This window comes from Coregonus lavaretus, assembly GCF_964263955.1.
Source record: "Coregonus lavaretus genome assembly, chromosome: 37".
Lineage (NCBI taxonomy): Eukaryota > Metazoa > Chordata > Actinopteri > Salmoniformes > Salmonidae > Coregonus > Coregonus lavaretus.
The window spans coordinates 14037128-14061246 of record NC_140024.1 but is presented as its reverse complement, the minus strand read 5'-3'; the positions used below and the strand labels follow the sequence as shown (position 1 = coordinate 14061246).

General features: G+C 42.4%; 3 protein-coding genes across 7 annotated transcripts in view; 2 read left to right on the top strand and 1 right to left on the bottom strand.

Annotated features, from left to right (window-relative positions):
• Positions 1 to 7327, top strand: part of LOC311111538 (PH domain leucine-rich repeat-containing protein phosphatase 2-like) — a 46908-nt gene extending 39581 nt beyond the window's left edge. The window contains exon 19 of the mRNA XM_084154284.1: positions 68 to 7327. Within this exon, the coding sequence (XP_084010410.1) occupies positions 68 to 1360 (1293 nt within the window). The 3' untranslated portion in view covers positions 1361 to 7327. The remainder of the gene's footprint in view (positions 1 to 67) is intronic.
• Positions 7328 to 7491: 164 nt separating this feature from the next.
• On the bottom strand, positions 7492 to 13198 carry LOC311111756 (MARVEL domain-containing protein 3-like). Of its 4 annotated transcripts, none has more exons than XM_084154572.1 (4): positions 12953 to 13198; positions 11489 to 11814; positions 9315 to 9412; positions 7492 to 8615 (listed from the first exon to the last, which is right to left on the bottom strand). In XM_084154572.1, the coding sequence occupies exons 1-4, from the start codon at positions 13022 to 13024 to the stop codon at positions 8005 to 8007; spliced, it is 1107 nt and encodes a 368-aa protein (XP_084010698.1). In that variant the 5' UTR covers positions 13025 to 13198; the 3' UTR covers positions 7492 to 8004. The 4 variants fall into 4 exon arrangements, with proteins under 4 accessions (XP_084010698.1, XP_084010697.1, XP_084010696.1 ...); XM_084154571.1 differs by having other exon boundaries at positions 13082 to 13198; XM_084154570.1 differs by having other exon boundaries at positions 11489 to 11819; positions 13082 to 13196.
• A 2206-nt stretch (positions 13199 to 15404) lies between these two features.
• The window catches only part of LOC311111939 (ubiquitin carboxyl-terminal hydrolase 10-like), a 34347-nt gene continuing 25632 nt past the window's right edge, over positions 15405 to 24119 (top strand). Inside the window, exons 1-3 of one of the 2 annotated variants that reach the window (XM_084154868.1) lie at positions 15405 to 15652; positions 23396 to 23464; positions 23964 to 24009. In XM_084154868.1, coding sequence (XP_084010994.1) covers positions 15626 to 15652; positions 23396 to 23464; positions 23964 to 24009 — 142 coding nt within the window. In that variant the 5' untranslated portion in view covers positions 15405 to 15625. The remainder of the gene's footprint in view (positions 15653 to 23395; positions 23465 to 23963; positions 24010 to 24119) is intronic. The other variant, XM_084154869.1, reaches the window with a different exon arrangement.

Here is a 24119-nt window from a genome sequence, read left to right as displayed (position 1 = left end):
TGCTCAGAGGTATTCATTTGTATTCAAAGTGCAGAGCTGAGTCCCCTCCTGTGTTATTGTGTTGCAGGATAATAAGGTGAGTGGAGTGACATGCTGCTCTCGCCTGCTGGGCTGCTCTTATCTGTCTCCCTGGGTGCTGCCCAAGCCCTGGGTGCGCACCGAGCCCCTGTGTTCCCAGGACGAGTTCCTGATCCTGGGGAACCGGGCGCTGTTTGAGAGGGTGTCCTACCAGGAGGCCGTGTGCACCGTGCAGGCCGTGAGGGACCCCCGCGCTGCTGCCAAGAAGCTCTGCACGCTGGCCCAGAGCTACGGCTGCCGGGACAATGTGGGGGCGGTGGTGGTGTCCCTGCACATCGGGGAGGACAGCTGTACCTGTGAGCCCGCTCTCGCCAATACTGGGACTGAACCCCGGGGACCCCCTCCAACACCCCTCCCTGTCTCTGCTCCCCCAGGGGACCCGGCCACGCCCTCCTCCAGCAGTGGCATCGCCTCAGAGTTCAACAGCGAGACTTCAGCCTCGGAGGTGGGGAGTGAGGCAGGCTCCACGGCCTCTGACGAACACCCCTCCTCTGGCCCCACGGCCCGACCTGAGAGGCGCTGTAGCCTCCACCCTGCAGCCACGCTCTGTGGCCCCACGGGACCCGGCTCAGCCGGGGTAGGGGGGCCCCACCCAGTCCTGTTCCAGCGCCAGCCCTCCTGTGCCACCTTCTCCAGTAACCAGTCTGACAACGGGCTGGACAGTGATGACGAGGCTCCACTAGAGGGGGTCATCTCCAACGGGAGCAAGCTGGAGGTGGAGGTGGACATCCACTGCTGTGCTTTCCAGATCCGCTCTGGGCCCCCCGCGAGCCCCAAGGACCACAACCTGGACAAGACACGCTCGGACTACCCCAACGGAAAGATGCGGCGTCAGAACAGCGTGGTGGTGTCAGCCACTAACGGCTGCCTGCTGGCTGTGTGTGGCAGGGAGATCGCCGACCTGAAGAAGTCCCCCTCCACCTCCAGCCTCTTTGGGAAGAAGCTCTCGAACGGCTCCGTGGTGGCCCCGGAAGATAGCCACAACCTCATCGAGGTAGCCCTGGAGGCCCCTAAGAAGAAGACGGGTTACTTCACTGCCCCCGCCCAGCAGGACCCTGAGGACCAGCTGGTAGTGCCTCCCAGTCTAGAGCAGGATGTTAGGGAACAGCTGAGGGGCCAGAACCCTATGGTCCCAGGACCTCCACCCCCTTCCACACCCCCCTCCATCAGAGACCCTGTGTGGGACCACCCCCACCCCCCTGCCCCCATGCTGCCCCAGCGGGACCTCGCCCCCAACACTATCCCTGCCCTACAGCAGGAAGTCTATGATACTGCCCTCTAGAGGGGGCCAGAGCACAGCTCCACCCTGTGGCAGTCCTGTGACAGTGCCATACCAGGGGGGCAGAGGAGGTCTCTCTGGCACAGGTGGGATATTCCAGTTCAAGTTTCCATTCAGCTCTGTCATGAAGACCAGATGGACATGTGGGGCCTTGACTGTTCACACATGAATGCGTTACGTCACGTTAGACGTAGAGAGATGCTTAGCTAACTGTCTGATGAACCTGGTAGAACTGTCGGAGTATCAGAGCTGAACAGGCACAGAAATCACCACCCATGAAAAGAGGTTGTGAAAAGAAGGGGGCCACCGCAGGCCAAAATACCCCAGCCTGAACTAGAATACCTCATGCGTTTTAGACTGCAGAACTTGTTTGCAACATTTCCCTTTACTTGGAAGGAAGGTCAAATAGTGAAACGGTAGAAGAATCCCTTTGAGTGTTTTATCATTCCATTCCTTGGGGCTCCAGGGGCTCCTAGATCCCAGGGACAAGTCCTGCGACCCAAAGGGTGAAAAAGTGCCTACTGTAGATGACTCAGCCCCAGATGTCCCTGCCTGCATGTGTGTATGGAGGGGAGGGGAGGGGGATGGGGGCGGGGACATCAGTATTTAACCCTGGAGGAGGACATCACTGTGTGACAGCGTCCTCCAGGGGCCACCAATGGTACAGCCACTTCTCTCCTCCCTCCCTCCCTTTCTCTCTCTCTCTCTCTCTCTCCCTCTCTCTCTCTCTCTCCTCTCTCTCCTCTCTCTCTCTCTCTCTCTAACCTGTTGACTGCACTATGGCAGTCGACATGGCTGGCAGGACTGGAACCTGGGCTGACTGGCCTTACTCTGTGGTACAAGGATTCAGACTGTGTATGCTAGAGGCAAGTAGGAACATAACAGCAGACGATAAAAAACTAACTGAATTTAAATTTACTGAAAAAATAATGTTAAGATGTGACCCTTTCTATCTACACCATAGTCCTCTATATTGGAAATACAGTTAGTATCTATATACACATTTAGTCTGAGCAGTATAGTGCAGAACCACATAGTGGTGTAATCACATGGCCTGCTTGGCCTTGTCTGAGCATCAGGATGCCTATCCATTTGGAAACCATTGAAGCCTTGCTGGGAGAAATAATGCATTCTACAGAAATGTTCAAGAAAAGGCAAACGCAAAATAACAACAGTGCATTGCTCACCTGTACAGAACCAATATGGTATACTGCTTCAAAACCATTATTGTATCACTGTATCCGTGACAGTGCATGGTCAGCATATTTTTACAGAAAAAGTTGTTATATTAATGATATTTTATGAGCAACATGAGTGGTGACAATGAAGGCAAAGCAATCGTTCACAGTGTTCATAGCTCAAAGAAGCTACAATGCACAGTAGATACTATACAGTAATCATTACAAGTTATGGGTGAAAAAACATGCTCTTCAACATGAGTTCTTCACATTATTAGAGTGCCATCATTTAAGGAGTCCAGATACTGTGAGGTGTGTAGACCCCGTTTTCTTTAGATTTTCTAGTTTCACGCTTGTTGTACCCAGGCAATTGTGCAAAATCTCTCTAGTGATCAACATATCAGAATCATTCCATTGCCATCAATCCGTTAGCTTCACAGTCATCTGAACAAAATATCCATGAGTAGTGTACTAAAATGAGGATGTAACATGGTATATTTTTTGTATATGTAAAGTATGTATGTTGTGAAATGTATGTGTACTATTTGGTACAAAGATGTTCTATTTTAGCCATGCAGTTTGCATAATTCTTTTGGAGGCTATAGAGGCTGGTTGATGCTCTTCATTTTAAGTCAGTGACCAGAGAGGGAAAGAGTAAAAATAATATGATTTACTCATTGAAATAATTAGATATTTCATTCTCATAGATCTACTGACAGATTCAATAGGGGTTTGTGGGACATCTGGTGGTGATAACTATGAATTGCCTCAGTTGTTTCTTCTATATCAGTGAATATCACCCGTGTGTACTCCCTGGTGTACTCTACCACCTACTGTACAACAGATTCAGAACAAGCACAGTGTGTTTTTGTTGGCTGGACAGAAAAGCTCATTGTTGTCTTGGCGACAATAAGGGCTGGTTTGAGTAAGAGGGGTGGTGTGAAGCTCACACGAGGGGCAACACCAAACCAATTCAACAGGTGGGTGGATGACTGGATGGGGTATTGTAAAGGAACAATGGTTCAAGGGGCATGTAGGACACCTGACCTAATGCTGAGGAGGATGTTATCTTACACTTCTTTCACAGTGTGGAGAGAAGCCTTTGTCTGTTACATAGCTGTCAGAGGACAATTGGTTAATACCATCCAACCAATGAGAAAATGGGTTTATCAGATTCCGTTTATGTGGAATTTTTGCAAATATCTACAATATACAATTTTTCTATGAGTCCCATACAATACTCTTATCTACAAATCACCTCACCGGAGCTAATGATTTCATCCATCTCACATTTGTGTCCTGGGATGATGACATGATGCAGATGTGGGTTAAAGTATCGACTGTATTTTGACACAAAATAAAAAACACAGGTATTCTTATGTATAGGGCCAATGAGACATTAACTTAGACATTACATATCCACCTCACTGGATAATGAAGTGATGACATCACAATGAGCAAAGCACTTTGTGTCATGAGAAGAGTGAACAACCTAAAGTATTGACTGTAAGCCATTCATTTTGCATCAGAATTTGAGTTCAGACTTTATTTGGGGCATTTGCTAAGGGTTTTAGTGTTGTATGGCCCTAGCTTATATCTAGCACAGACATGGTGAAATATGTCAGTCATGGACATTGCTTTGAATAAAGACATCAGCATAATATGGGTCAGTAGACTGTGAATGTGACATTTCTATAAAGTTGCACTTGTGCTCTGGCAATGTTAGAGGATAGGATACCACTAATTGACTCATCATTGATATAACATAGCTGCAGACCAAAATCTACCCCCTTCCCCCTTGTGCCAAACTGTCTAATCCTAACCCATTCTAGAAAGGACAACAGTCTGACTTAGTAAGAGAGGGCTTGTGGTCTGACTAGAGAATGACCGGTATGTGTTCCTAGATGCCACTGTGAAAAGGCTAGTGGCATGGTTGTAGCACCTACCATAGCTGCTTAGCTAGCTACAGCCCTCTCTAAGCTTGTTCAAATCCTTAATGCAGTGCTGCCAGTCCTAATGATGATGGGGACCGTCTTTTTCTGTTGGTTTTATTTCCTTTAGCGGAGCTGGTTTTGCCCTTGACCTTACGTGGCAAGGTCAGGAGCATAGAACACCTGAAAACGCCAATATTTTGCATTATTTTCTCCAAATTGCAGAGAGAGCAAGGCAAAGTTTCAGGCCAGTAGAACAAGGCTTGGGACCAGAGGGGTGGATTCTAAAGGTTTAATAGAATTGGCAGTATTTAAGATGCTCACAAATCTCACAGCTGCTTCGAAATGGCTATTTATATCCTTAACGTTCTAGACTGGAATGATTGGTGAATTTGCCTTTCCAAAGCCTGCTTGCTTATAATATGAGATGTATTATATAAGTCTAATTTACTTATTTTGTCCCAGCGTCGGACAAAATCTGCTCTTGAAAGGATCAAACACTGTTTAAAGCACTTTGTACATTGGGAGATGAATATATTCAAAGGTTGATATTTGAGTATTATGTGAGATATTTATCGAAAATGCACATTAACTCATAGGGCTTGAGTTGTCGTTGTTGTGGCTTCTGTCAGCCAAACATATAATGTCTTCTCTAAGAGAAAGTATCCAATAGAAGTGCTAATAATTCGAAGTAAAGTGTGAGACAATTACAAAACTGCTTTTCTGGTGGATGCAAGTTTGTCTAATAGCACAAAGATGGGCATTGTTCTTCCTTGTTCAAGTCTTAAGTCTTTTTTTGTATTGAGTCATTCTGCTTCCATGAGAGGAACAGCAGCTGGTGTTGAGTTGTAAAAGGTCCTGGCTCCTTCTAGGGATGATAAGTGGCAGAAACCAACCATTTGAATATTGCTTTGTTTGCTAACGGAAGCCACCTGCTGTGCCTCAGGCAGTAACACAGGTACATGTAAGCACCACAGGTGTGGGTTTGCCCTCCACCCTGGGCACAGATAGAGCATTTCAGGACAGACGAAAGAAACAGATTTGAGCTGGCACACATCTGACATTTTCATATGGCATTTAAGTTGAGAACACAAGAACAGTATGAAGAGGTGATTGTCTTTGATGACTGTAAGTCGCTTTGGATAAAAGCGTCTGCTAAATGGCATATTATATTATATGTGGTTGGTTGAATCCTCTTAATGAACAGGTAGACTTCAAATACACTACAAAATGTAGATGATTATAAACATGAATTCCCTCACATCAAATATGCAAAGTGTCACCTGTATATATTACTAACAGGTTACACACCTGACCTGAAAATAGGAGAATCCTTTTTTTTTAACTATGAAAAAGAGTAGTAGCTGAGCATTCATGTCTGTGTGTGCGGATGTATGTGTGTGTGTGAATCGTGAAGTGCAGTGTTGTGTGTGTTTTGACCTTTTGTCAACTCTTTCCGAGCAGTGGTCCTTGCAGAATAGTTGATCAAGAGGCTCCATAATTGGGCCCTAGTTTGCCAGGTGAGGACCAGCAACACACTACTAAGCTCTGTGCGTCCCAAATGCACCCATGCTACATGCTCTAGCAGCCAAGTATGATTTGCTATTGTGTTTACAGTCAACTCTCTCTTATTTTTGTAAAGAACCAAAAAGTTTACTCCTACTAACAAGAGCTAGATACAATATCATTGAGAAGATCATTAACATAGATATAAATAGAGGAATAAATGTGCCTGTACATATGCATACCGTATGTATGGCTACAGTAAGAGGGGGCACAGAGTAACAGATCAAGGTGCCATCAGAATGGATGGCAAAGTATTCCCTTTAATTATTTAGTAGAGGAGATCAACTTCTGTTCATGATCTGATGAGTGCACCATAATCTTGTGTAAATACAACTGAGTTTGTGTGAGGGTGTGCACATTTAAGTAGGTTATGGTGTCAATGGTTTTCTGGGCGACTTTTCAATTTACTCATTCTGATTCCGTTTAATCCACTCTCTGTTAACACATTATAGGTTTTATTTCTCTTCTCAGAGGGAGAACATGCTGCCTGTTTGTCATTGCGGTCTGTGAAAGAGGTGTGAGTGTGAAAGTATGCACGTGTACATGCATGTGTTGCTGTTATATTTAACAGAATGAATCTCGATCATTCTGTTAAATGATTATAGTTAACTCTGGAAAGAATCTGATATTGAGGACGTTCCAATTGTTTAACATGTGACCAAAGTAAACATTGTTTGATCTCACCTTTCTTTCTGTACATTCTTTTCTAGAGATGCTTGAATATTTCCTCTCAATGCCAAGAAGCTGAGGTTTATTTTTGTACATTGTTCATGCAAATGTATAGGTCCTTCTCCACTACAGAATCTAGAATAAAGGGATTCTATAGTATACCGTCACAGATTATGGTATTTTTTATTTAAGATACTAATTATTAATGTATTTAATGTCTGAAGCATGCCATATATAAATGCATATAAATATAAAATATATACAGTGCACATACAATGTGATTACTTTGTACAAAATGTTAACATTATGTTTGTAAGGCATTGTTTTGAATATCTGGAGCATATCTAATATTTTTGTTTATTTTAGCATGCAGAAAACTGCTAAAAAATATTTAAATTCTGTTAAATATTTGATGTAATTAGTTTTAGAGGATACCTTGTGTTTTATCATTTAGGAAAAGGACTAACCATGAGCACTTTTGCTGTTTGTCAGCCAGAATTGTACTCTTTTAAATTGAGTGGGCAATGGTTTATTATTTCATTTGAGATGCTGCTATGACTAGTTTTGAGCAGAAAAGCTGTATTTTTAATTAACTTTCAGCCAAGTAGCAATAAAATTTATACTGTGAAAAACCTGGGCGTTGTTGCATTTCTCTCATTTCCCTAACTTCTGTTCCCCTCGATTTGTCTTCCTGATGATGGCATTGGCCAGACACTGTCCTCAGAAACACCATTGATTTGCGTCTGAGCTGCATTACGGAAACAGTTTAAGAACCAAATGGAAGCAAACAGAGCAAAACAAGAGTTTTATTGAATCAATTCAGGTAGGTCCTTCCCTGTTCGCTTCCGTTTAAGAAGTGTTTTGCAACAGAATCGGCGGAATGAATACACCGCTGATCTCTTTGCTCTGCTCCACACCAACACAGATTTGTGTTTTCAGTCCCACAGAGGCCACAAACAATAACTATTCTTCTACAAGGTAAGATGGAGATATTCTAGGCTAGAGGGTTCATGAGGAGGAGAAATACATCAGTTTAAGAGTTTTATTAGTAAAGAACAATGTATTTGACAGTGTAGATGTCTCATCTATAACATTTAGTGTGCAGTTTGAAGTGTATAAAATTGATCAGAATAAAGAAAATGTACAAAATTGCTCTTTGATTTAAAAAAAAAAAAAAAAGTGTTTAAACTGTACAATCACAATTCATATAAAAGGCACTAGCATTTATAGCTGTTTGACCGAATTTGATCTCAACCCTACATTTGTATCAGTTCTATTCACAGTGGGGGGTGAGCAAACTCCGTTATAAGTTACCATCTTCCATCGCTCTCGGTCTCTTCATCTCCCGCACTGCCCTGAAAGCACGGATGGCCAAGACCATTCCGAAGATGAAAACGATGACTCCAAGCACCCCGAAGAGGCCTCCAGCGATGTCTGCTCCATTGAGTGCACATGCAAAGCCCTGATGCCCTTTGCTCTTGTAGAGTGCTTCCCTCTCTGTGCAGATGGGGTTGTCGTAGGTCTCCTGCAGCTTGATGAAGTAGAAGGCCAGGGCAGGGATGTAGCCCAGGCCGATCAGGAGGTTCACCAGGGCCTCACCCAGCAGCACATGGGGCCAGCGGTAAGGGACTCTCAGGATCCCCAAAGCCAGAATAATGCAGGCATAGACCATGAGCGCCCCTCCACAGGCCATGCTGAAGATGTATGGAGGCAGCTTGAGCTGGTGGAACAGCTTGTCCAGCTCCTTGACCCTGTCTACGTCGGCTCCAGTGAAAGCCTGTGCTCCTCCAAAGTAGTACTGGTAGATACCCCCGAGGCTGGCCAGGTCCCGGTAACCCCCTGAGTTACTGTAGGTCACTCCTGAGCAGATGACTATCAGCAGGTTTACAAAGACCTCCATTATCTGGCACAGACCTGAACAGAACAGATTAAGAAAGGGCGAAAGACATTACTTATCATACAGTAAGAGTCTCGGGAGATGGCGAGCTGAGTTGAAGGTCATGTTATACATTTCACAAGAGAAGGAGGATGATGCAACAATGCAGCTAAATTGAGGTTGATCTGAGTACGACCAACACTGCCTCATGGAGTGATGGTTAATTTAGGTGGGAATTCCACCTCAACAGAGGGAGATAGAACATACAGTATGCCATATAGTGTGAATTAAACATACGTACTGCATATCATGGATAATCAACCAATTTGGGGAAAGAAAACCCAATAATTGGGGAAAGAAAACCCAATAATTCTTAAAGGTTGAGTAATACAGATACTATAATACAAAACTCCAATCCCCTCATTATAAAGACCCTGTACCCACAGAGGCCTGGTCATGTGGTTGGTCAGCTCATTCGTAACCTACCTAACCACATTCCTACAACAGGGGTGTAATCATTAGTCCAAAACGTTTTGCAACGGAAACCGTTCACTCCAACAAAAACAAGAGTTTCTATTGGACAAATTCAGGTACGTCCCTCCCCGTTTGGTTCCTAGTGGACCAATCAAACAGACAGAACAACGCCTACTACACCTTACCAGCGAGATTCACCCACACACAATCCTACAACATTTCAGTTGTGTTGCTGTTTGTTTTTTAATATAAACATGACTTGCCTCTGGCTGTTAAGGCATATCTGAGGTTGTACAGAGCCTGTCTGTGTTGTGGCTCATAGTATTCCCCCATGGAAGGAGGCGTGGAGGCTTCTGTATACCTGCAAAGACAAAATCAGAAGTTGATGCCTGCCAAATCTTACGTTGAAACTACACCACATAAACCCACCACACCACAAGCCTCCTACATGGCAGAGAGCAGGTTTCGTATTCCAGGGGTGTATATTTACTTTGGGCACCCCAAGAGTCAATGTGCCATTCAAACACTGGCAGACAGTTACTTCATTACAAGGAGTCAATCCCAAACCAGTGAAACCGGAGCCTTCTCAGACTGTACGGTATATGCGGGCAATTCCATGGTAACAGAATGATGCAGACTCAGATTTCTCACTATAAAATGTATGCCAAACAAAAACCAATGATTGGAAAGTTAAATAAACCATCCAACTATATGCACAATGATTACTTTTCCTGTGTTTTATATACACTGATTGTACAAAACATTAGGAACACCTGCTCTTTCCATGACAGACTGACCAGGTAAAAGCTATGATCCCTTATTCGTGTCACTTGTTAAATCTACTTCAATCAGTGTAGATTAAGGATTTTTAAGCCTTGAGACAATTGAGACATGGATTGTGCATGTGTGCCATTCAGAGGGTGAATGGGCAAGACAACAGATTTAAGTGACTTTGAATGGGGTATGGTAGTAGGTGCCAGGCACGCCGGTTTGAGTGTGTCAAGAACTGCAACGCTGCTGGGTTTCTCATGCTGAACAGTTTCCCATGTGTATCAAAAATGATCTACCACTGTCATGTGAATTTCTATCTCTAATTCAACCTAAGCTTGAATCATTACCAGAGGTTGTAAGGCTCTGGTTTTAATCATCAATGATTCAAGGTCCACAACCAACAAGTATTATCTGTATATTTATTCATGGAGAGAGCTCTGGCGCTAAAAACACATACATACTGTTTTTATACCTCTTGACAAACAAAGGCACTATGCTCCTCCCACCTTTAGGTGGCTTTTTTAAACAGTTCCCGCCTTCTCCTTTACCCTTGAATGTTTAGTACCCCCTCTGTTAGTGGGTTGACACTACATGATAATTCGAATATCGTATACACATTTCTACTGTATTTGGGGTGAAATCCTTTAGTCATTATTTTTAATACACAAATTAATCTATCAACCACCCAAAGGATATCCAGCCAATTTGACAACTGTGGGAAGCATTGGAGTCAACATAGGCCAGCCTCCCTGTGGAACGCTTTAGACACCTTCTAGAATCCATGCCCTGACGAATTGAGGCTGTTCTGAGGGCAAAAGGGGGTGCAACTCAATATTAAGAAGGTGTTCCTATTGTTTTGTACACTCAGTGTATATTTCCACACTGAGGTTGGAATAATACTGTGAAAATGATGATAATGCCCTTCTAATGTCAATTTCAGCCAGTTTTGGTGGGACTGAGTTTTTGTGACATCACCAGGCGGTAAATTAGTTAATAGACCAATAAGAAAGAGTTCCAAACCTCTCTGCCCATAGAGGGGTTGGTTGTTTATCAACAAAACCAACATGTGCTCAACTATGGGGCAAAACAGACAGGGTTGGCTTAGATTGTTGTTAACTATATTTTTCTCCAAATGTTTATTGAAAACATTTTCACAATGAGCACTTGTCATTTGTTGGTTAGCTAGCTAGCAAATGTTTGCCATATTAGCATCGACATGAAATCAGTCAAAACACCTCAAAACAAGACATGCTATCAATAACAAGATACAACGAGCTGAAACGAGCCACCTACGATTCCCCACAAAGCAGCTTCTTGTCATTGTTGCTAGCTATCTGACCATACAGAATCATAACGCGCAGCTACATCGATGCGTGTGTATCATTTTCGTGATGTTGTCAGCCAAACCATCATTCTGTTACCAAACTTTGCGTCTGCACTGTTCTTGAAGTAAATGTTTTTGTAAAAAAAAAAAGTGGAAATTAGGTAGTCCTTGTGCATAGAGTTGTACAGTATGGTTTGTTATGATTTTGCAATCATTGGTTTTTGTTTTACATAATTGAAAGTGAAAAATCTGAGTCTCAGCATCATTCTGTTACCATGGAATTGCCCATGCCCAGGATGGTCACTGTGGAAGCAACTCTGTGGCAGTCAGATGGTCTCTTACACTCTCTGTTGTCCTTGTTGACTACCGCCTCTGTGGTCAGGTGGTGGTTCCTTGTGCGAATGGGGTGTCATATCCCGCTGTCTGTCAGAGTAGTCCTTCTCTCTGTCCCTCCTGTCATCGCCAGAGCCCTTCTCATCCCTGTATCTCTCATTCATTTTGTCTCTCTTCCTCCGGTCTCTCTCTCTTTGCCTTTCCCAGTCTTTCTCTTCATGTGAGGAGCTTCCTCTGTCGTGAGAGTGGTCCCGCTCCCTGCTGTTGTGCCTCTTGTCATACTCATCCCTCTCCATGTATCTGCTCCTCTCTGGCATTGTCTGGTCTCTTGGCCGCTTCTCTGAAAAATTATTAGAATGAATATTGCCATGATCAATTGAGTATTAGTGTAAAGTTGTCATACAGATATCTCAGGGAGATCAGATGACAATCCCAATCTATTATTTGTGCATGTAGGCCTAATAAACATTGGTGGCAATGCTTGTTGACACTAGTGACAGTTATACCAAGTGGCATTCCTCCGACTGGCTATTTCCTCATTCTACGGGTCACAGTACCGCCGGCAACACTGTGATACAGCTGCCCAGTGGGAAGCAGTTACCCATGACTCACTGCTACCCGTAGAATGAGGAAGTAGCCTGGAGCCAAATGAAAGAGGGAGGAAGTTTTGGGCTGGTTTTTCCTGGGTGGTTCTAACCTGGTCAGGTAAGAACCGCCCAGGATGCGGGTCACAGTCAGACCCAACTCGAATGATACTGTCATGAATCTGCACACAACTGAATGAACACTGAAAAACTTTGACAAACATTAAAAAAGTCAAACAAAAATGCTGACACTGACTCGGAACCTGGTCTCAGAGCATTTCGTATTATTGTGTACGTAAATCCGAGATACTCGCTTTAGTATTCCGTTAGTTATGGTTACATAAGACATGGTTACTTAAGGCAAAAACGAAAGTATAACGTGAACGTCTAGCAACCCAAAAGTTGCGAGTTCGAATCTCATCACGGACAACTTTAGCTAGTTAGCAACTTTTCAACTACTTTTTTTTTGCTACTTTGTCATGTTAGCTAACCCTTCCCCTAATCCTAACCTTTAACCTAACTCCTAAACTTAACCCTAACCTTAACCCCTAGCCTAGCTAACGTTAGCCACCTAGCTAGAATTCGTAACATATACGTTTTGCAAATTTGTCAAATATAGTATGTTTTTGCAAATTAGTAACATATTGTACGTTTCGCAAATTCATAACATATAATACGAATTGTAATTCATAACCTATCATACGAAATGGGGGATGGACATCCACAAATTAATACATACCATACTAAAAGTAACATATATTAAATGGAGTATCTCAGATTTACATACAGAATAATACGAAATGCTCTGAGACCAGGTTGTGACTCGAGGGTAGTAGGCACTAGGCAGTATCGTTAGTCAGTGTATTTGATGGTGAAGATAAAAACATACATGCATTTCCATGTAACCTCTGACGAACGATAAGGCCCACAGGTATGCTGTTGGTTGAAGCGAACCAAACATTGAGACGACGATAACGAATTGATGAATGAAGAATCATAGAAGAAAGATTAACAATACCTCTTAATTCTGGTTCTTATCTGGATTAATTTGTGCGAATGATTGGATTATTTACGTATTTTACGTTTCCTGTCTCTTGGCACTTCTTTCCTCTCCAAACTCCTCCCTCTCACCTGTACGCCCTATAGAACTCCACCCCCCTACTGTGTAGTTTCGGTGGAAAAAGTGGTGCTTCAAATTGTGGAGGTGGCCATGTTGCTGGGGATCAGAAATGTCCTGTGCGAGTGAGACAGGTTGACGTTTCCAGGGTGAGAGCAGCGCAGAAAGTTTCGTATGCTGATGCGGTGATGAAAGTAGAGGATAGGGTGAGGGAGCCTGAGAGGATCCCTGTGAGTAGTAGGTATCCGAACAGTTTATGCTTTAGTAAGGTTGGCTTCTTGGCGTTTATTGCTATGGTCATTAATTGCACCGCACAGATGGAAAGGAAATCCCAGAAGATTGAATTGTTAGTAGCAGAGAAGTTTTTGGGTGTCAGAGATTTTAGTGCAGAAGAACTACAGGGGGGTTTGAGAGAAGGGGTTCCAGCTTCCAGGGGGGTAGGATCTTTTGGTGCCAAAGTAGTGGGATGGGGTCGTAGTTATTTATATACAGTACCAGTCAATAGTTTGGACACACCTACTCATTCAAGGATTTTTCTTTATTTTTTACATTGTAGAATAATAGTGAAGACATCAAAACTATTAAATCACCCATATGGAATCATGTAGTAACTAGAAAAGTGTTAAACAAATCAAAATATATGTTATATTTGAGATTCTTCAAATAGCCACCCTTTTCCTTGAGGACAGCTTTGCACACGCTTGGCATTCTCTCAACCAGCTTCACCTGGAATGCTTTTCCAACAATCTTGAAGGAGTTCCCACATATGCTGAGCACTTGTTGGCTGCTTTTCCTTCACTCTGCCATCTGACTCATCCCAAGCCTTCTCAATTGGGTTGAGGTCGGGGGATTGTGGAGGCCAGGTCATCTGATGCAGCACTCCATCACTCTCCTTCTTGGTAAAATAGCCCTTACACAGCCTGGAGGTGTGTTGGGTCATTGTCCTGTTGAAAAACAAATGATTGTCCCACTAAGCCCAAAGTAGATGGGATGGCGTATCGCTGCAGAATGCTGTGGTAGCCATGCTGGTTAAGTGTGCCTTGAATTCTAAGTAAATCACAGACAGTGTCACCAGCAAAGCACCCCCACACCATAACACCCCCTCCGCCATGCTTTACGGTGGGAACTACACATGCAGAGATAATCCATTCACCCACACCACATCTCACAAAGACACGGCGGTTTGAACCCAAAATCTCAAATTTGGACTCCAGACCAAAGGACAAATTTCCACCGGTCTAATGTCCATTGCTAGTGTTTCTTGGCCCAAGCAGGTCTCTTCTTCTTATTGGTGTCCTTTAGTAGTGGTTTCTTTGCAGCAGTTTGACCATGAAGGCCTGATTCACACAGTCTCCTCTGAACAGTTGATGTTGGGATGTGTCTGTTACTTGAACTCTGTGAAGCATTTATTTGGGCTGGAATTTCTGAGGCTGGTAACTCTAATGAACTTGAGAGCCAGTTTCATCATAGCGCTTGATGGTTTTTGCCTCAAACACATTAAGAAGAAAATAAACTTTTAAAGAAGGCACACCTGTTAATCGAAATGCATTCCAGGTGACTACCTCATGAAGCTGGTTGAGAGAATACCAAGAGTGTGCAAAGCTGTCATCAAGGCAAAGGCAAAGGCTGGCTACTACTACAAGACCATGGTGCTTGCCTACGGAGCTGTGAGGGGAACGGCACCTCCTTACCTTCAGGCTCTGATCAAAGTGGTTGTCCCACTGGCTATCATAAGTTGAATGCACCAATTTGTAAGTCGCTCTGGATAAGAGCGTCTGCTAAATGATGTAAATGTAAATGTATTTGAAGAATCTCAAATATAAAATATATTTTGATTTGTTTAACACTTTTTTGGTTACTAGATGATTCCATATGTGTTATTTCATAGTTTTGATGTCTTCACTATTATTCTACAATGTAAAAATTTTTTTAAATAAAGAAAAACCCTTGAATGAGTGTCCAAACTTTTGACTGGTAGTGTATATATAAATTTCATTTTTTCCCCACATTTCCCTTTTTTTGTGAACAAATATGCATGGATGGAATGTTGAATTATCAATAAATCTTCGTTATAACAACACAATCTGTCTGTCCTAAATAATACATAGCTGACAGCTCTTTTCGCACCTACTCAAGCTGTCAAACGTTCTCTACTATACCCTCCAACCGGACGTGAACGAACGCGTTCCCAGAAAACACTACCCATCCGCGGCGCGCGCAGGCCAGAAGCAAGGAGGCGAGACAGAAATGGCGGCGACGGCGGGGGAAGCAGCGTGATATGCTGGAGCAATAAAACAACCTAAAAATACAACTGTCAGAACATTGTCGAGAAAATGAAAAAGATGTCGAATTAGGCCGTCTTTTGTAATAATTATTACAAAAAAACTAACATCTTCCCCGGAGAACGTCCATCTTCTGATTGGAAAAGACAATCTCACCGGGAGCATGGCTTCTCACAGTAACGTTAACCAGGTAACGTTAGAACTCTTCACGCTGCTGATACGTCTAGGATTTTTTTTACTGTTTCACGTTTTGACACAAGATTAATGAAAAAGTAGTCAAATAATATATTACATTTCTAGATGTGTTCCTTGCCCGAAATATAGTGGTGACTTGTGTCATTGAAAAGTGTGATGAAATTGCTTGCTAATGCTTCCCTAAGCACGAAAAGCCTATTTCCCCATTGAAACACCAGCATGGTACAGGCCCGAGGAGCCTCCATTCAAATTAGCCAACAGTACTCGAAGCAGGGTTAGATTAAAATATAAACATGGGCAAAATCGTATGTGCACGTGTTGTGTGGAGAAAATAACACATTCAAAAGACCCCAACAGGTGTCATTTTCCTTTGACAATTTGTAGTTGTTGTTGAAGATTGCTGCGTGTATGTGCATGGCCCACCTGCTCTGGCTGATGCGACAGGCCTGCTTATCCCAGTGTAGATTTTCATAACTGGTTATGTTAGCTAAATTGCTAGTTTAGCATTTAGATATGAGTGATTTGTTAAAAGTGCCGACGAGTTATAAGCAAAGAATGAATACAAATGATATATGGTCAAACGTGAACTTTAATTGATTTGTCTAGCCAGCTAGCTACCTAGCTTTATTTAGCTAGCCAAATTGATTTGTCTAGCTAGCTAGCTACCTAGCTTAATTTAGCTAGCTTGCCAGAGTTCGTGCGGACGCAGGTTGTGTGGCTAATGACATAGCTACAGTGGGGTTGTCTGATCAGAGGCAGTTTTGCTAGATATCCGAATCTGAACCAGTGAGGATTCTGCAAACGGTTCGGAGCTTGCGCATTGTACACTCTGTTTCTGCTGTCCCTTTTAGAGCACGTAGCTAGTTGTGCTTCTTTCAAGGGAAGATGACTCATGTGGACAGACCTCCATGATGTGTTTAGCTGTAATGACTTGTCACGGCCTGAAGTCGTAACTACTAGCTAGGTAGCTAGCTAACTATCCTACATTGTAGTCGAACTTTAGAAAAGTAGCTAACTAGCTATATCTTCTGCCCAGGTATAACATTAGCCAACTAGCTAGATGTGGTTGTATACAGCCATGTACGTTAGCTAGCTTGCCTGCTGGGGACCAGACTGGTGTATTTCTAAATTCAAATTTGTATGAAACTTCTGTATTTAAAATGATGTCAAATTTGAACCTACTCTACCGGTTGTCTGCGTGACCGGTCCTTGTGGGCAGCAATAAGACAATATTGTCAATAAATTATTATTAAACCAACTATTCAAAGTGCTGGTAGTGTGTTTAGATTACTCACATGAAGCATGAGCACACAATGCATTACATTTACATTTTAGTCATTTAGCAGACGCTCTTATCCAGAGCGACTTACAGTTAGTGAATACATATTTTTATAAATTTTATTTTTTTCATACTGGTCCCCCGTGGGAATCGAACCCACAACCCTGGCGTTGCAAACGCCATGCTCTATCAACTGGGCTACATCCCTGCCGGCCATTCCCTCCCCTACCCTGGACAACGCTAGGCCAATTGTGCGCTGCCCATGAGTCTCCCGGTCGCGGCCGGCTGCGACAGAGCCTGGATTCGAACCAGGATCTCTAGTGGCACAGCTAGCACTGCAATGCAGTGCCTTAGACCACTGCGCCACTCAGGAGACTACAAATACATGCACGCAACGCATGCATACTTGCCAAGCTCGTGCACGTGTTTACATGGTTTTGCTCATGCTTCAGGTGATAGAAATCTGGATACACTACCAGCACTTTGAAAAGTTGGTTAATAATACTTCCCTGTGGATATATTGTTTCATTCCTGCCCATATAAGGACCAGCCACGCAGACAACTGGTTAAATAGGTTCAAATTAAATTTGATTAAACATTCCGGCTTGTAGAGGATCTAGGAGGACCTTTTTCCTGAATTGAACACTGAGATGTTCCAGGTTGGTGGATCTAGAAATTCACCTGTCTGGTCCCCAGGCAAGTAGCTAGCTAGTAGTGCTGAGCGATTAACAGAAATATCTGTTATTTTTCGTTTTTTAAACAACTAATTGACCGACTTGGAATGAAAGTCATTAATATATGTGGGCAATATATGTAGTCCCCTGTAGCTCAGTTGGTAGAGCATGGCACTTGCAACGCCAGGATTGTGGGTTCGTTTCCCACGGGGGGGGGGCAGTATGAAAATGTATGCACTCACTAACTGTAAGTCGCTCTGGATAAGAGCGTCTGCTAAATGACTAATATATATATATATATATATATATATATATATATATTTTTTTTTTATGTAAAGTAATGTGAGTAAATGATGGTTAAGTAGTAATAGACAGTCACTACCATATTTATTTTACTTTTATTAATTGTTTTATTGTGTTACAGCATTGAACCAGCATGACTACCACATCTCTGTACCCCATGCAATTATCTGTAAGGGCCCCTAGTCGAGCAGTGAATTTAAACCACAAAGACCAGGGAGGTTTTCCAGTGCCTCGCAAAGAAAGGCACCTATTGGTAGATGGGTAAAAAAGTTGACATTTAATATCCCTCAGGGATGACTTTAAAACAGAGTTTAATGGCTGTGATGGGAGAAAATTGAGGATGGATCAACAACATTGTAGTTACTCCACAATACTAACCTAATTGACAAAGTGAAAACAAGGAAGCCTGTAACAGAATAAAACATTTCCAAAATGTGCATCCTGTTTGCAACAAGGCACTAAAGTAATACTGCAAAAAATGTGGCAAATCAAATCACTTTTTTTCCTGAATACAAAGTGTTATGTTTGGGGCAAATCCAATACAGCACTTTACTGAGTACCACTCTCCATATTTTCAAGCATAGTGGTGGCTGCATCATGTTATGGGTATGCTTGTAATTGTTAAGGGCTGGGGAGTTTTTCAGGATAAAAAAAACGGAATGGCACAGGCAATATCCTAGAGGAAAACCTTGTTCAGTCTGCTTTCCACCAGACACTGGGAGATTAATTCACCTTTCAGCAGGACAATAACCTAAAACACAAGGCCAAATCTACACTGGAGTTGCTTACCAAGAAGACAGTGAATGTTCCTGAGTGGCTGAGTTAGTTTTGACTTATATTGGCTTGAAAATCTATGGCAAGACCAGAAAATGGTTGTCTTGCAATGCTCAACAACCAATTGACAGAGCTTGAAGAATTTTGAAAATAATAATGGGTAAATGTTGCACAATCCAGGTGTGGAAAGTTCTTAGATTTACCCAGAAAGACTTGCAGCTGTCATTGCTGCCGAAGGGGATTCTAACACCGGGGTCTCCGACCCTGTTCCTGGAGAGCTACCTTCCAGTAGGTTTTCTCTCCAACCCCAGTTGTAACTAACCTGATTCATTTTATCAACCAGCTAATTATTAGAATAAGGTGTGCTAGATTTGGGTTGGAGTGAATTTACAGGACGGTAGCTCTCCAGGAACAGGGTTGGCGAACCCTGTTCTAACATATATTATCTCAGGGGGTTGAATACTTATCTAATCAAGATTTATGAAAAATAAATCCCAAATGTTTTATAAATGTTTGAATTTTTCTTCCACTTTGACATTATAGTATTTTTTCGATCAATTTTACTCCCACTTTGTAACACAACAAAATGTGGAAAAAGTTAAGGGGTGTGAATACTAGCTAACTATTTAGTACATTTCTTGTTGACCTGTTGGTAATCTGTCATTGGGTCCGTGTTTGTCCAACTACTAATAATCCTACTCAACCATTTTCAACAATTGTGGTTTATAGTAGGGATGCACGATATATCGGTAAGCATATCGTAATCGGCCGATATTAGCTAAAAATGCCTGCATCGGCTCTGTAGTTCAACGCCGATGTGCAAAACCGATGTCAAAGCTGACGTGCATACCTGTATAACGTAGGTAGATGACGTAATGACGCCCCGAAAAATACAGCGCTATGCCTCAGAGAATCCCATCAGCTGTTGGTAGTGTTTGAATGACATCGCCCTGTATTAGTGTCTCTTACGTGAATAAATGATAGTGTTCTTCTCTGTCTGGCTCTGCTCAGTGTTTAGTTAATGTTTTTTCAGTTCTTGGGCATCACTCCCTGTGCTAGCTCATCATTCTCAATTTTTCTTCATAAGAGAATGTAATACTCAAGCCCCGACCTGCATCAGAGGTTTATTCGAAACGTGTTTGACCTTATTTGTAGTGTTGCATATTCATGGAATGCCAAGTTTTCTAATAGTGACTCTTTGCATTCCATTTTGTGAGGCCTTGCAAAGCAGGGCTGGCTGAGTCCCTGTCCAATAGGGAACTCTGGGTAGTAGTGATGAGGGAGTCCCAGTCCTTGTAGGTATAGGGGTTTGTGGATTGTTATTCTATGCATCAGGTGGAAGTTGGCAATGTCTGGTAACTTGAAATTCCAGTGAAACAACTAGTTTGACTGGCTCTTATCAGCTCTGCTGCTGTTTGACGCATTTGATCTTATTACACCCCCACCCCTCTAAGGGGGTCATCAACGCCATGTCTTCCCCATAAAGCAACCTTTGGATGTCTTTTTGTTAATTGTTAAACAGAAGCTTTATTGAATGCCATCTGTAATATATTATTATAATTCTAACATTAGTATACTAAGATTAGAAATGTGCATGTGTTCAGTTTCTCTGGTTTAGCTCCTTTTAATATCGGAGACAATATCATGCTAAAAATGTCATATGGACCCCTCCTTACTCTGTAAGCCCCACCCCTGCTCCCTGATCTCTAACCCCATTCATTAAAAGTGTGTGTGTATGTGCGCACGCCGTCTCACTGGAACATGTTGAGGTAATACAGATGGCCATTTTGTGGTAATCCTCAGTCCAAACTAACAGCGAGGGAAGCTTAGTGTGGTACGTGTGGCACGCCTGTAGAAAGAGGCAAAGGGACATTCTTTCTGTTGTGATTGTATTAGCTGTCCTGAGGCCGTTGGATTATAGCAGGCTGTTTGTCGCTTGTAGTGCCATTTCAGCAATGTTGGGCCCTCGTTTGCAAAGATTTACATATGCTTGAACTGCACTTTCTTTTCTCTGTGCCTCCCTTTTCATGTCCCACTGTTAAATGCGCTGGGAGGATTCTGTGTGGTTAGCGAGCTTGTTTCACCTTTTCTTCTTTACTGCTCCATATCATTAGACACCTTCCCCTCACCATGCACCACCATCCTTCTATTTTTTTTATTTGTTGCCTAATGAAAGACTTCAAGGATGTCTTTTCAGGATGTAATGTTATGCAGAGTTGTTTTTGTATCGACAAGTGCCCCTGCTATTCTGTAATGAGCCAAACCAAGAAAAGTCGCCATGTGATTGAAGGACCAATTCACCCCACTGCAGGGCTGTCGGGTGTGCAGCAAGTGCAAGAGACCTTCAATTACACAGTGCGACTGTGATTAACTTAACCTGCCTTCCCCATGCTGGCTATAATTATCTTTACAAAGCAGTGTGTGGCTGGCTAGAGTACTCTCCCACTATTAGTGTCTGGTCTGGAGGGGGGTTGCTTTGCCAGGTTCGTAACGACATTTTAACGCCTTCTCTAAAAATTCCTCTTTAGCTGAACACAAATTGGCCTTGGTCCAGTTTGGTTTGAAACTGATTGATAATGGCAGAAGGGTGTGGTGGGGGTGGGGGGGGGGGGGGGGGGGAGTCCTATATTTATGAATATTTGAAACATCAGATGTGGTTAATTGAAAATTCACAAAATGGACTGCATGGATCCTCAAACAATAAGAATGACCACCCAACTTCCAATTATTAATATGGGGAATTTGGTTGTGTCTAGTGTGACAAGTGTTGCCAGTACTCAACTCAATTTGCACAATGACATTACAGTGTGAAGCCTTGTGTAAAAGGTGCAGCTAGAAGGAGTAATCCCTAGACAGGGCTTGACATTAACTTTTATTTTACACTTGACCTTCGGAGAAGTAGGACTGAATTATTATTGTTGTACTTGTCCAAAAGCACAAGTCACTTGTCCAATAATAGAAAAATGGTCTGTAACACCATTTTTACATCATCGTATGATGCAAGTGCAAAATAAAATGCATTACTGTATTTTTTACCATAGAGATGAGAGTTGGACAAAAATGTCGGCTGTATGCTGCTTATTGAAGACTTTGCATATTCAAGACTGTCTCAAAATAAAACACTGCCCCGTTAAGGCTCTCCTGGAGGACATTTGGTAGCTTATAAAATACTGCAACATTAAAATGACAACCTTGTACTTTTGTATATGTCTACGGTTTAAAACACTCTGGGACAGTTCTGGGATGACAGATCCAAAATTCATAAAACCACTGCACATAAAAACATGTAAAAAGCAATGAGGCTGATAAACTGATCAGACAGTTTAGCTTAAAATGTTGATCAAGTTTAATTTCTTAATATTATAAGCTCAATATTTAAAAAAAGACAGTTTATGGTTAAATTGTTTCAAAATGTAGACCCCCTCCGCTCAGATTCAAGGTGGGTGATGTGCGGTGCGCAACAGGCACTGTCCTTCACTCTCCGGTCTTGTGACCGTTTGATCTGAACAAACTGTGCCTCGAGTATGTCAACAGAATCGAGCCTTTAGACGTTAATATTAATTATCCTTAATTATATTTGTCAAACATGACTGGTGTTTAGCCTATGTTTATGTAATTAAAAGACTCATTTAAAGTTTGGCTACATTTTCTGGCGTCGCCTCATGTCAGCATCGGTTTGGACATGAGGCTGTAGCTAATATGCATATCACCTACACTTTGAAATGTAGGCTTTTTTATATATGTACAATATTATTCCAATGTTTTCCTCTGATCCAATTCTGATTGGAGTAATTGTTTGATATTGTGATTTGCGGCTGAATTTTTTTACTTGTCATTATGGGCAACTTAAATCTATATTCATCTTGCCAAACTATTTTTTTACTTGTCCCCGGACAAGCGTTAATGTCAAGCCCAGCTGGATGAACCAATGGGATTTGAAGGTCACAAGTCCAGACCAGCTTACCAAGTAATGGTACTTCACTGTCCTCACTGCCATTAACATTGTCCTGCCCCAGAACATTGTGTGAACATTTTTGAAGTTGTTACATTGGGGACATAAGTGTTACATTGGGGGACATAAGATTGATAAAATAATGAATTGTAGCCAAATGTCAGCTAAGATTTAAAATGCTGTGTTTTACTCCACTTGTGAAGAAACTACAAAAAATGTTACATATTGGCTGAAGCCAGTGAGTCAGGTCTCTTCATTTGGCTCAGTTCTCTGTGAAGTGGGCTGCCGGGAGCCATTTTGCCATTCTAGGGCTGCATGACTCATCACTTTTCCATGTTGTCCCTTACTTTTACCGAAACCCATGGCGCAATCTGGGCAGACTGATGATAGGCAGGCCCTCTCCCAGGAGGCCTAGTGTTACCTCTCCATCGGGGCTGTCACAACTGTGTCAGTTCATTGATAAGAGGTGTACGCCTAGTCTGTAAAATTCTCTGTAGACAAATGGAGGGCTATAGCGGCCTTTTTTCAAATTGTGTTTCTCATGGGGTCTTGGATGTTTTAGCAATATTTCACACTTTCGTTACCCACACATGTTAATATTGAATATACCACATTTCCAACATTTATCTGAGCTGAAATATTTTGTTATGTAATAGATGTAGTGATTAATATGTTGATTCTAATAGGTTGCACATGATTATCCTCAGTATGTTGAATCAGATGTGTTTTATGTAAATGTATATTTTCTCTCTGCAGTACATCTTCGGGGAGTTCAGCCCTGATGAGATCAATCAGTTCTTCGTGACTCCACGATGTTATGTTGAGGTAAGACAAATACTTTTGAATGAGGCTTGAATTAGACAGTTATTCACATACGTTTCCTCCAGCTTATAGCTGTTTTGACACCATATAGTCTATGGTGTTAAGTGTTGGAGTGCCGGTGGCTCTTAATGTTAACCGGGTCGATCTTAAGAATGGACTTTTGTAAGCTCATTAACACCCAAACCACTGAGTTTATAGATTTAGACCAGTGTGTATATCTACTGTCATTGTGTCTAAAACACAGAGAAGACAATGGTTTATTGCTCATGTTTGCAGTTTAGTGAGCGTGAAGAATATAAGCCAGCACAAAATAACGTGTTTTTATCACCAGGACTGTCATCTGCCCCACCTCTCCAGAGTGCACATCACACAGATGTGATGAATTGATAAGCAGGAAGACTGAGAACAGTCGTGGTCTATGAGATTAACGCTATATTTGATTGTTTACTTTAATTAGAAAGTGTTGTTTTAGTTGTAATCTAATCTCTCTGCTCTTTGACAGCTTCCCCCCTTCAATGACAAAGTCTCCTGCGTCAGTCAGTCTTCAGGTAAGAACGTCTGTACTGGATTGCTCTGATTTTATTTATTTAAGTTTGTCTCATAGACCATTCCAAACGTCATCCGCATGAGGCTGACCAGCGCTCTCTGGGTTGACAAC

What these genes read in the sequence shown, in the direction of transcription:
- LOC311111756 (XM_084154572.1), bottom strand. Translation starts at nt 13,024, where the DNA reads ATGTTTGGTTCGCTTCAACCAACAGCATACCTGTGGGCCTTATCGTTC. An exon ending in GAGGTTACATGGAAATGCAT is followed by an intron (nt 11,815 to 12,952) that starts GTATGTTTTTAT and finishes TTTTCAGAGAAG; the next exon opens with CGGCCAAGAGACCAGACAAT. An exon ending in ATATGCCTTAACAGCCAGAG is followed by an intron (nt 8,616 to 9,314) that starts GCAAGTCATGTT and finishes TGTTCTGTTCAG; the next exon opens with GTCTGTGCCAGATAATGGAG.